Here is a 12,883-nt window from a genome sequence, read left to right as displayed (position 1 = left end):
CGGTAGGCTCTCCACTTGGGGGTGTCTTAGAATGTCAACCTAACAAAGCTAAAACTGTCTGACTCCAGTACCCCCCTCCTAGAGCTCAGACCAGCAGTCTTGGAGTCAACCCTGAAACTTCCGTACCTCCACTCACATCTGATCCTGGGGTTTTCCTGACACCTGGGAAGGACACCTAGAGTCTGGCCCCCACTCACCACCTACGCTGCTGCCCTGTGGTCCAAGTCTCCCGTCTCCTGGGTTGGAGAGAGACCTGGAACCTTCCTTCACAACATGGCGCCTCTATGTGACCCATGGTTCCCCAGCTCATTCAGACCCAAAGCCTACGAGACTCTACACAGGCTGGCCCTTTCTTCTCTGACCCCATTTCCTGATAGTGCCTGAGGCTTACCCCTGCTCTAGCCCTTTGGGGTCCTTACTGGTCAACACAAGGCACGTACCTGCCACGGGGCCTTGGCAGAGAGCAGGGGGCTGAACTTTTCAATCTAAGAAGATCTAAGTAATGGAAGCATTCATCTACACAAATGGTTGCAGGGGCATTATTCCTGGTAGCCCCAAACCGGGAACACCCTAATGTTCGTCAACTGTGAATGGAGAAACAAAATCGGTATATGCCCATACAACGGAGTGTCACTGGGCAGTAAAAACGAGAGAAAGGGCCGAGACCCACGTGACAACGTGGATGAACCTGGAAGACATTCTGCCTGGTGAACAGTTATGCGCTAATGGAAGCCATTGTGTGTGAATTCTCAAAGCAGCGGAAAAATAAAGGTCTCCGTGGTCGCTGTCCTAACGACCATTCCTGCCCATTTCACGAGTGTTGCGCGCGGGTCTGAGAACTCGGGATTGTCCTACCTGAAGTTTGAGGGGGAAACTCTGTGACTGTGTTTTCATTTCCCCTTTATTTTTTATTTATTTATTTTTTTAATGTTTCATTTATTTTTGAGACAGAGCCTGAGCAGGGGAGGGGCAGGGAGAGAGGGGGACACAGAATCCGGAGCGGGCTCCGGGCTCTGAGCCGTCAGCACAGAGCCCGACGCGGGGCTCGAACTCACGGACCGCGAGATCGTGACCTGAGCCGAAGTCGGACGCTTAACCAGCTGAGCCACCCAGGCGCCCCTCCCCTTTATTTTTTAAGTCTTCCATTTCTTTGGAATGCACTAGAGGTTCAGCATTTCAGTACGGTTTAGGGGGCGCCTGGCTGGCTCCGTAGGCAGAGCACGCGACGCTGGATCCCAGGGTTGTGAGTTCAAGCCCCCCGTTGGGCGTGGAGCCTACTTAAAACAAGAAACTAAATATGATTTGAGTTGATGATTTTTTTTTCCCCTCAGGTGTGACCCTGGGAAAGAGGGGGTGCTAATCACTGTGCGTTTTCTGTTTCCAGTACTTTCACGATGGGCGGAAGGCACAACAGCACATAGAGATCTGCTGGAAGCAGCTCGAATCAGTAAGTGGAGGACAAACGGCTCGAGAAACGGCTTTAGGTTTCCTAAACGTGAACGCGAGCGCGAAGCGATCCGTAAGCGCGAAACCAAAACGCCAAAGACGCGCCTTCAGAGATCTTCCAGTTTGAATTGGATTTGTTTGTAGGCGCCCTTAGGGAGACTAGGATGTTGAGCCCCAAGAGCTCACGTAGAGTGTTTTTCTTAAAAAAGAAAAAAAAAAAAAATCACACGCAAAGAACAAAGGGGAGATGGGTTTGGGTGGAAATAAATGCAGCTGTTCGAGTAACTTATTGAAATCGTCACAAATCAGCTCAGAGGAAGGAGAAAGCTCTTTGGGGGATGGAGATGAAATGATACCCTCGCGTAGGAATCTCGTGGTTGCATTAACACCTGCTCTCCTGCCACCACTCGCCCCTGCTTTCAGAGTAAAAGGCGATTTGAACGTGACTGCAAAGAGGCGGACAGGGCACAGCAGTACTTTGAGAAGATGGACGCCGACATCAATGTCACCAAAGCAGACGTTGAGAAGGTGAGGTGACAGTGAGAGTCTTTCACTTACTTCCCTTAGCTGGGCCTGGAGCCTCTCCTCCCCGGGCTGCCCGTCCCCAAGCTCTCCTTTCCGACGGCACCGCAGAAGGCCACCCACCCTGGGATCAGTGCTTCCCGTTTTGTGTCACCTGTCGTGGGGGCCAGAAGCCCTGACTTTCGGGGCGTCTCCGGAGTGCCGATCGGGGGCAGTTGGCCGAATCGTGTGGTCCCCAGGATGGTGACGCGGAGACTCGGCCTGGGAGCGGCTCGCAGCAGGGTGGTTTCCGGAGGTTGTGGCTTTTCCCTTAATGGCTTTTCAAAGAACGAGTTCACCCCTTTAAAAGCCAGAGCACAGGGCCGCAGAGCCATCTGGAAGAGATCGGCTGCCTCTGATGCTTCCGCTCGGGAGATAAAGGGCCTGGAGGGCCGGCCTGCCTTGCAGTGGATTCATTCCGGTTGTTAGCAGGTGGTAGCTGAGGGCTGGCCTCTGGGCGTCCCCGACTTGTGTCGCAGTTAGGAAGGTGATAAAGCTCGCACTGTACCTTCTTGTGGGTCCCATACGTGTTTTTCCCTAGAAGCGGAGTTTTCTTTTCCGAAGAGTCATCAATACAGGGTAAACAGCGTGAGGCCTGCTAAATGGCTGTATTCATCCCACGACCGCCCAGGGCCGTTTTGACGTCCTCAGCCTGCTGCTTTCTGTGGGGAGAAGCCTGGCATTTTCATAGGTTTCTTTCACTTTTGCCAGATTCGTGGGAGACGAGTTTAGTTGGAAAATAGCGTGGATGATTTAGTTATGGGTCTAGGTCTGCCAGATGCCTGGCTTAAAGCCCAGGTATTTATCACCCTGCCTTCCTTGAAAATTGCCGACGATATTAAAATACATAGTCTCAATGTCTGTATTTGAGCCCGAGTGTGGATACTTTACCAAAAGATATTAATGTGCTGATAAAGTAAACGTAAAGTACCGTAGGTTTGTCATAAATTCCTATTAAATAGCCAGCTCCCCAAACTGTTTAAAATGGGGCTCAGTTGAAATCGTTTGGGGCTAAATGAGGTACGTCAGTATAGGGGTAGCATACCTCGCAAAGACATGCCCCTTCTCTATCAAATGTTCTGTTAGCCTAAATGTAAAATCAGAGTGAATTTTATTCATTTCAAGATCTTCTTAAAAGAAAATTACTTTTATGGGGCGCCTGGGTGGCTCAGTGGGTTAAGCGTCCGACTTCGGCTCAGGTCGTGATCTCACGGCTCGTGAGTTTGAGCCCCCCATCGGGTTCTGTGCCTACAGCTCAGAGTCCGGATCCTGCTTCCGATTCTGTGTCTCCCTCTCTCTCTGCCCCTCCCCCGCTTGCACTCTGTCTGTCTGTCTCTCTCAAAAATAAAAAACATAAAAAAAATTAATAAAAAAGGAATTTCTCTTACGGCCTTTTCTTAGCATAAAAGCTATCTTTGCTTATTACAAAAATACTTGACGGGCGCCTGGGTGGCGCAGTCGGTTAAGCGTCTGACTTCGGCTCAGGTCGTGATCTCACGGTCCGTGAGTTCGAGCCCCGCGTCGGCCTCTGTGCTGACAGCCTGGAGCCCGCTTCAGGTTCTGTGTCTCCCTCTCTCTCTGTCCCTTCCCCGCTCCCGCTCTGTGTCTGTCTCTCTCAAAAATAAATACAGATTAAAAAAAAAAGAAATACAATCTTATTGATGCCTTTGAAGTCTGTCCCTAACTTCATGCCCCTGATCCTCACCCTAGAGGTGCCCTTTATCCTTAATTCGGTGTTAATCACCTCCTTACTAATTGTCCCAGCTTTGCCACGGGTGTATGTATCTCCGAAGAGTATAGTTATAATTTTGCTTCTTTTTCACCATTATATAAACAAAAATCATACTTTCATTTATTTCCTTCATTCTTGATTGTTTTTTCGTTCGGCGTGATGTTCTTAATTCCCGTGGACTATGTAGAAATCTGACTTTTATATATTAATTACATTAATGTTAGAGCCAGATGCCTTGCTAAATTTCTCTTTGTATTTCTACTTTGGAGTGTGTGTGTGTGTGTGTGTGTGTGTGTGTGTGTGTGTGTGTATGTAGAGACAGTCCTATCACCAGCAAATAATGACCACTTTATTTCTTTTTCAACCCTTATGCGTTCTATTTATTTTTCTTATCTTGCTCTGTTGGTCATGAGCGCCATTATGCTGGTAAAAGCAATTATTGTGGACTTCTTTATCTCGATTCTTGAGTGTGAAGAGAGTACTTCAAATAATTCTCCATTAAGCATGATTTTAATCTATACACTTTATCAGGCTAAGGGAGTCCCTTCTTTTCCTATTTTACCATGAGGTTTTTTCACCATGACTTCATCATGTTGAATAACATCAGATACTCTTTCTGCTTCCTTGAGTCCATCAATGCGATAGATTACCTGAGTCAGTTTTCTTACATTGAACCAAATTAGCATTCTTGTGACGGACCCAACTAGGTGATGATGTCTTGGGTTTGTTTTTTTTTTTACTACGTTAGCTGAATTGGTTTTGTAAATATTTTACCTAAGAGTTTTGCATCTGTTTCCATTGAAATGGATCTATAATTTTCCTTTCCCGTCCGTCCTAGTTTGCTTTACGAGCGTGTTGCCAGTTTGTTTGTTTTTCTATTTTCTGAAATAATCCATGGAAGTTGAAATTAATGTTTCTTGAACGTTTCGTAATACTTCACTGTGGGAAGTCTCGAACTACAGAGTCAGTTCCTTCATCATCTGCTTCCCCTTTGGTCGGTACTGGCAGATTGTGTTTTTCTAGACCTATATCCACTTCATCCTGAATTTTCAAATTTATTGGCTTAAAAAATTTTTTTTATGTTTATTTATTATCGAGAGACAGAGACAGAGCACGAGCGAGGGAGGGGCAGAGAGAGAGGGAGACACAGAATCCGAAGCAGGCTCCAGGCTCCGAGCTGTCAGAACAGAGCCCGACGCGGGGCTGGAACCCGCGAACGGCGAGATCGTGACCTGAGCCGAAGTTGGACACTCAACCGACTGAGCCATAGGCGCCCCTTAAAGTTTATTGGCTTAAAGTTGCCCATAATATTCTCTCACCTTAGTTTTGCTGCCTGTGCTGTTGTGCCCCCTTATTTACTCCTAAAATTGTTTATTTATATCTCTGGGGGTTTTTTTTGGAGGACCAGCATTCCAGATCATTTTTATTCGCGTTTTCCGAGAACCCCAAACCGATCGTCATGGAGCTTCCTTTGTCTATTTGTAGTTTCTATTTCATCTAGTTTCTTTTTCTTTTTCTTCTTCCTCTTCTGTCAGTGTCTTTGGATTTATTCTCCTCCCCTTCCAGAAATTTCTTTCTTCGGTTTATGTCATTACAGCTTTTCATCTTTTCTTTTTTTTTTTCGTTTTTTTTTAAATGTGTGTTTATTTGGTTTGTTTGTTTTTATTTTTGTTTCTGAAAGAGAGCACGCAAACAGGAAGGGGGCAGAGAGAGAGGGAGACACAGACCCCGAAGCAGGCTCCAGGCTCCGAGCTGTCAGCACAGAGCCTGATGTGGGACTCGAACCCACGAACCATGAGATCATGACCTCAGTGGAAGTCGGACACTCAACCCACTGAGCCACCCAGGCGCCCCGCTTTTTTTTTTAACAAAATGTTTATTTATTTTTGAGAGGCGGGGGAGGGCTAGAGGACCTGAAGCGGGCTCCAGGCTGACAGCAGAGAGCCCGATGCGGGGGTTCGAACTCACAAACCGTGAGATCATGACCTGAGCCAAAGTCAGACGCTCAACCGACTGAGCCACCCAGGCGCCCCTTTCTTCTTTTCTGATAGGAGCATTTAAGTAATACACTTCCCATTTACATATGATTTTGTGTGTAACCCACAGATTTTGATATGAAGTATCGTTATTGTTCATTTCCAGATACTTTTCATTTCCTTTACTATTATTGAATCTCTCCTATGATTTATTTGGAAGCCTATTTTAAAATTTCCCACTGTATGACGTAGTTCAACTTCTCTTCGATAAGTTCAGTATCTTTGATATTGATTTCTATAATCTAATCGCATCATCGTTCTGGAAACTCTGAGTTTGAGTCTTTGGTTTATTTGAGACTTGCTTTATGCCCCAGCACATGGTCAGTTTTTATCAGTGTTCTAGAAGTAATTGAAAAGAATATGTATTCTCCATCCCTACGTATTTGCATTGGATCTAACTTGCTGATATGCAAATCCTCCCATCGTGAAGGATTCTTGTTGCCATTGGTTGTATCATTTCTTTGTGGGAGATATGTTACTTCTTTGTGCCTTACTTTTCTTGTCTGTAAAATGGGAACACAGAAGAACAGGATTCATGGGAATGCTAACAGTGTTCGTATGTACAAGGGACTCAAAGCCATTTATGGCAGATCGTAATGGTGGAAGATTTGTCATTTACTCTTACTTTTTTTCTTCTACCGTGAAGTTACCTTAGGAAAAAATAAATTCTAGGAGCGCCCGGCTGGCTTAGTCAGTAGAGCGTGCGACTCTGACTTGGGGACGGGAGTTTGAGCCCCATGTTGGGCACAGAGATTACTTAAAGAAATTAAATTTGGGCACCTGGGTGGTTCAGTTGGTTAAGCGTCCGACTCTTGCTTTGGGCTCAGATCTTGATCTCCCGTCGGTGAGTTCGAGCCCCACGTCCGCGCTGGGCTGACAGCATGGAGCCTGCTTGGGATTCTCTCTCCCTCTCTCTCTTCCCCTCCCCTGCCCTCTCTCTCTTTCTCAAAATAAATCAATAAACTTAAAAAAAAAAAAAAAAACTAAAAAAAAAAAAAAGAAATTAAGTAAATTTAAAAAAGAAAGCCTTTAAAGAAATAAATAAATTTTAGAATCGCAGTACCTTCGGTGTGTTTTAAGTTTTCATCCATGTGTGGTGAATTTCTTTCTGCCGTGATGCTTTGTGCCTTAAAGTCTGTATTGCCTGATCTGTACTACCTCTTTTGGAGATCTCCTGTATCCTCTTCCTGTGCTTTCATTGGCTAGCCTAGACATTTGAACAGACGTATTCAGCCTGAACTACAAAGTATACCAGAATCTTTAGCGATGTTTTCTCTTTTTTCTTTAAAAAAAATTTTTTTTTAATGTTTATTTATTTTTGAAGGAGAGAGAGAGAGACAGAGTGTGAGCAGGGGAGGGGAAGAGAGAGAGGGAGACACAGAATCGGAAGCAGGCTCCAGGCTCCGAGCCGTCAGCACAGAGCCCGACGCGGGGCTCGAACTCACAGACCGCGAGCTCACGACCGGAGCCGAAGTCGGACGCTTAACCGACTGAGCCACCCGGGCGCCCCAGTGATGTTTTCTCACACAACCCTTTAACTAAACCAGCTCCCTTGTTGCCATTTACTTGTGAGTATTTTGGGTTCAATTACACAAGCGGGGCTTTGGTAATTTTATACAGTCCTGTAAGTATGCTTTCCACTTTCTTCGTTCACTGTTTTTTTTGTATCGGGGATCTTAATTCCTTCTTAATTCCAAAGGACATCCTTTAGAAGTGCCAGTAGCCAAGATTTATTGCAATAAAATCTCAGTGTTCGTTTGATTGGAATGGACCTCTCATCTCTGAAAGATGATTTCTCCATGTATACAATCCCAGGGTGATTGTACCCAGAGGAACCTAATTCTATCATCTTTTGGCTCTCATTTGTGTTGAGAGGTCACAAGGGGTGAGAAGTCCGTGTAACTGTTAACCCTTTGAAGATAATGTCTGTTCTTCCTGCTGACTACGGAGATATTTTTGGTCTAAGTTCTTCGCTGAAATTTCACTATAACGTATCTAGCTGTGAATTTCTTTTCTGTCTTGCTTCTGATCCACTGAATTTATTGGCTCCAGATTGGAGTTTTCCCACACATGCCTGTCCGTCTTTCTTCTATTTCTTCTGGAACTCCGATTATAAGGTGCAAGTTAAAACTTCTACTTTGTGTCCTCTTTGCCTGTGAAAGTGTATTTGTATTTCTCATCTCTGTCTCTCTGTCTCTTCTGTGTCCCATGGAATTCCTTCAGATGTGACTTTCATTTCACGAATTCTCTCTTACGCTGTGTCTAGTCTGCGGGTTCTCTAAGTTCTCTAAGTTCAGGTGTTAATTTTACTTTCCAGAAGTTCCTTCAGGCTGTCTTTAAAATCTGTAGAGACATTTTGTTATCTTCTGGTGACGTTGTCACACTTTCACATCATAGGTTACTTCTTGAGACATAGTAAATGTACTAATTTTATATTCTCTTTTTAATTAATTTCAGCGTCTACTCTTTGCGGGCCTGATGCTTCAATTTGCTGTTTCTGCTCACTTGCTCACGGTGACTTGTTTCCTTGTGTATTTTCGTGATACAGACATTTCTTCTATAATGCCATAAACGCATCACCGCGAACCTTACGTTCCACAAAAATACTGCTAAAAACAACAGACAGGGCTTCTGGGGGGAAAATAGGCCTGGAAACTGATTTCTCAACAGTGAAGAGAACTTGGTACCCAGAGCTCCAACAGAAGAACCACTTTAGTAAAACTAGGCATCTGCACCGAGGATCACAGCCCTTGTCCTTCATGATGTAGGTCCTTAAGAGTAGTAGGACCTCCAGAGATATAGTTTTGGGCAGCATTCACTTCTTTTTTTTTTTCTTTTAATGTTTTATTATCCATAGTTGAGAGAAAGGGAGGCAGAGTGTGAGCAGGGGAGGGGGAGAGAGAGAAAGAGAGGGAGACACAGAATCCAAAGCAGGTTCCAGGCTCTGAGCTGTCAGCACAGAGCCCGACGTGGGGCTCGAACCCACGAACCGTGAGATCATGACCTGAGCTGAAGTCGGATCTCAACCAGCTGAGCCACCCAGGCGCCCCTGGGAGCATTCACTTCTGATGAGATGCCTCTCATCAAACTGAAAAATCTGATCCATCAGATAGTTAGCTTTCGGTAGTTATCCATTATTTTTACACAGGCGGAAATATCTTCCCAGTAGATATTAATGTGCTGTGAAAAACTGCACGTAGACTAACAACGCTTTTATGTTATCCTCGCATCATTGCCCTGTATTTCAGTCCCATAAAAAGGTATAAATCACAGCAGAAAAACATGGGAGGTGTAGATTAGACTGTTTGATTATGAATGTGTGTTCCTTGGAATTTTATCCATGGCCTAGCTTTTTTTTCTTTTCTTTTCTTTTTTTTTTTTTTTTTTTAATTTTCATCCAAATTGGGGCGCCTGGGTGGCTCAGTCAGTTGAGCACCCGACTTCGCCTCAGGTCATGATCTCACGGTCTGTGAGTTCGAGCCCCGCATCGGGCTCTGTGCTGACGGCTCAGAGCCTGGAGCCATCTTCGGATTCTGTGTCTCCTCTCTCTCTGCCCCTCCCCTGCTCATGCTCTGTCTCTCTGTCCTAAATAAATAAATAAAATAAATAAATAAATATTAAAGAATTTTTTTTTTAATTTACATCCAAATTAGTTAGCATGTAGCGCAACAATGATTTCAGGAGTAGATTCTTAGTGCCCCTTCCCCATTTCGCCCATCCCCCCTCCCACCACCCCTCCCGTCACCCTCAGTTTGTTCTCCATATTTATGAGTCTCTTCTGTTTTGTCCCCCTCCTTGTTTCTGTATTATTTTTTTTTCCTTTCCCTTATGATCATCTGTTTTGTCTCTTAAAGTCCTCATATGAGTAAAGTCATCTGATTTTTGTCTTTCTCTGACTGACTAATTTCACTTAGCAGAATACCCTCCAGTTCCATCCACGTAGTTGCAAATGGCAAGATTTCATTCTTTTTGATGGCCGAGTAATGCTCCATTGTCTATATAGACCACATCTTCTTTATCCGTTCATCCATCGATGGACATTTGGGCTCTTTCTGTCCTTTGGCTATTGTCGAGAGTGCTGCTATAAACATGGGGGTGCATGTGTCCCTTCGAAACAGCACACCTGTATCCCTTGGATAAATGCTTAGTAGTGCCATTGCTGGGTCGTAGGGTAGTTCCATTTTTAGTTTTTTGAGGAACCTCCATACTCTTTTCCAGCGTGGCTGCACCAGCTTGCATTCCCAATGTATGGCCTAGCTTTAAAGTGGGTTCTCCAGGATGAGCTGGCGTTCCCTGAGGTCACTCCCCATCCAGGACTGCATGAATCTCCACTTGGGGGTTGAGGTCCACACATGCTGTACGAGTTCTGGCCCTTTCTGTGGCTCAGAAATTTCCAGGGTGATTGTTTTCTTTGCTTTTCGCCCTCAGGTCAGACCCCAGTTAGCTATGAACAGTGCAGTTCCTGGGGCCAGTTACGGCTTCAGGACTTTCTGACAGGTCCTGGCCAAATTGAATTGTTCTCCTTGACTGTCTTAGTATTTCCAAGGGCATACTGTTTTTTCTTATCCTGAAGACACCATTTTGCTATTTTTATGCAAGTCTCCCTTACCTCCTCTCCGAGGATACGATAAATGATTTTAGCATCACAAACCTGAAGCAGGTAAAGCAGTGTCGAAATATCGGCAATCGTGTCATTTTGCCCAAGAGGGGGACTTGGAACACTCCGATTTCCCCAAACACACAGCGATCCGCTCTCCTTTGTCACCAGCGAAGCCTCTTGTCAGTATCAAGCCGAAAGGAAGTAATGTTTCACTTCTTGTCGCTGTGTAATGTAATTTCCCATTGTGACTTCTGACGGTCTTTGAATCTGATGTCAATGTCTTGCCCCCCCGGTTTCCGCCCATGATTCAGTTATCCAATTGTGTTAGAAATAACTCACCCTCCCTCGTGCGGCGATCAGTTCTGCGACATTTGGAATGATAGCACTGTGTTTACAGAGAGGGAACCCTCCCCAGGAGAAGCAGAAGGGACTTCTGCGCATGGCATCTGTGTTTGATGATAACAGGTGATGTGAACTCTAGGTACCTGCATCTTCTAGAGGACTTAGGATCTGGGTATGATGAGCCTGAATTTCATCGTCGTCGTCTTTTTTTTTTTTTTTTTCCGAAAAATAAAACATCCTATGGTTTTCGCATGCCCTGTGTTCAGGTCACCTAAATCTGCCCAAGTCTGCGTGGGGCATCAGTAGACTTGTGCTCTGTGGTCAATATCAACATGTGGGCAGATATTTAGTAATTTGCTTACAAGAAGCTCTGTGTTGTCCTCGAGGCGCCCAGTCTAACTAGAAATAAATTTATATGTATCAAATAGACATTAAAAATAAAAAAAAAGACCCTTGGTAGTTTTATCTCTGGGCAGGGGAACGTATCTGGATGTGTGAGGAAGCCGTGTTCCTCTGAGGAACGACGGGGGAAGCAAATCGCTCAATGGAATGGTTTTTGTTGGTGATGAAACTCCAGGAAGGTCGCGGTCTCCTCTCCTTTGCCAAGATGCAGCGCTCAGGAGGTTTTGAACTTGAAGACTTAACATGAGTTCTAGTGATTAGGAATTCGCTGATCTGGGTTGGTAAAAGAACCGATACATGTTAGAATAGGTCGCCCTGGGGCTCGTGACCCACGCGCTGAAGTTGAAGCACCTCTTTTTTAACGAGGTGGAAAATATAGTCCCTACTGTCTCTTTTGTAATATTGAGAAGTCAGAGGGCTACAAGGGAACATGGAAAAATCAAACCCAAAACGCCTCACTCAAATGTAGGATTCTCTGGTAAAACAATAGGAATAATAATTAAAATACATTGAGAGTAAGGCGAAAGGTATTCTGCCCCCTTCCCCGGCCCTCATGAGAGGTGATCACTCTTGCCACTTGATACGTGTTCTAGAACGTTCACAATAGGTTTTTATTGGGGCGCCTGGCTGGCTCCCTTGGCAGGGCACGCATGTCTTGATCTCAGGGTTGTGAGTTCAAGCCCCGTGTTGGGCATAGAGCTTACTTTAGAAATAAATTAGTTGTTGTTTTTTTTTTAATTTTTTTTTTTAACTTTTTAAATTTATTTTTGAGACAGAGAGAGACAGAGCATGAACAGGGGAGGGGCGGAGAGAGAGGGAGACACAGAATCTGAAACAGGCTCCAGGCTCTGACCGGTCAGCACAGAGCCCGACGCGGGGCTCGAACTCACGGACCGTGAGATCGTGACCTGAGCCGAAGTCGGACGCTTAACCGAGCGAGCCACGCAGGCGCCCCGTAAATTAGTTTTTTATTGAGGTGAATTTAGATACAATAAAGTGGCCACATCTTAAGTGGACAACTCAATGAGTTTTTACGTCTGTAGGAAACCGTGCACTGCCAGCTAAGATGGGGACGTCTCTAGAACCCCACAGGCTCCCTTGAACACTCCCCCATCCCGAAGGTAACTATCGTTCTGACCCCTATCATACGTTGGTTTAACCTGCTTCTGTACTTCGTACAAGGTATGCAACACATATCCTTCTGTCTGGCTTCTCTGGCTCAACGTTGTGTTTCTGACCCTCATGTTTTTGTGCATGTGGTGTCATTTGAGTTGCCCTTTCTCGGTCGCCATGTGATTCTCCATGTGCGGACAGACCCCAGTGTGTATCCCTTCTCGCGTTCGGGGGCATCTGGGTTGTCTCCGTAGTGAGGTTACATTAAGAAGGAAGCTACCATGAACCTCTCTAGACGTATCTTTGGTGGCCACGATCTCTCGCTGTTCTTGGGCGGAGACCTGGGTGTGGCATCGTGAGTCGTACTTGGGTACCTGCCTCTGGCGTGCTGTCAAAGAGCTTGACGAGGTGGCCGTGCCCACGGATGCCCCTCCGCGGGCCGCTCTTCATCCGTACCCACAAGAGGTGCTCTCGGTCTTGAAATAGAAAGACTTCTGGATGAGCGGGGGAGTGGAATCTGGTAGTGGTTTCTTTTGTGTTTGCATTTCCTTGACGAGGGGTGTTGTGGACCATTTTTTTCTTTTTTTAAGTTTGTTTATTTATTTAAGTAATCTCTATGCCCAGTATGGGACTCGAACTCACAACCCTGAG

At 45.4% G+C, this 12,883-nt stretch overlaps 1 protein-coding gene across 15 annotated transcripts in view; it reads left to right on the top strand.

Annotated features, from left to right (window-relative positions):
- Window positions 1-12,883, top strand: part of FNBP1 (formin binding protein 1) — a 139,829-nt gene that overhangs the window by 75,988 nt on the left and 50,958 nt on the right. For all 15 annotated transcript variants that reach the window (XM_053908416.1, XM_053908419.1, XM_053908418.1 and 12 more), the window contains 2 exons: window positions 1,385-1,447; window positions 1,870-1,974. In XM_053908416.1, coding sequence (XP_053764391.1) covers window positions 1,385-1,447; window positions 1,870-1,974 — 168 coding nt within the window. The remainder of the gene's footprint in view (window positions 1-1,384; window positions 1,448-1,869; window positions 1,975-12,883) is intronic.

Source organism: Panthera pardus, unplaced genomic scaffold, assembly GCF_024362965.1.
Source record: "Panthera pardus isolate Hobbes unplaced genomic scaffold, ASM2436296v1 HiC_scaffold_20, whole genome shotgun sequence".
NCBI lineage: Eukaryota > Metazoa > Chordata > Mammalia > Carnivora > Felidae > Panthera > Panthera pardus.
This window is presented reverse-complemented; position numbering and strand designations above follow the sequence as displayed.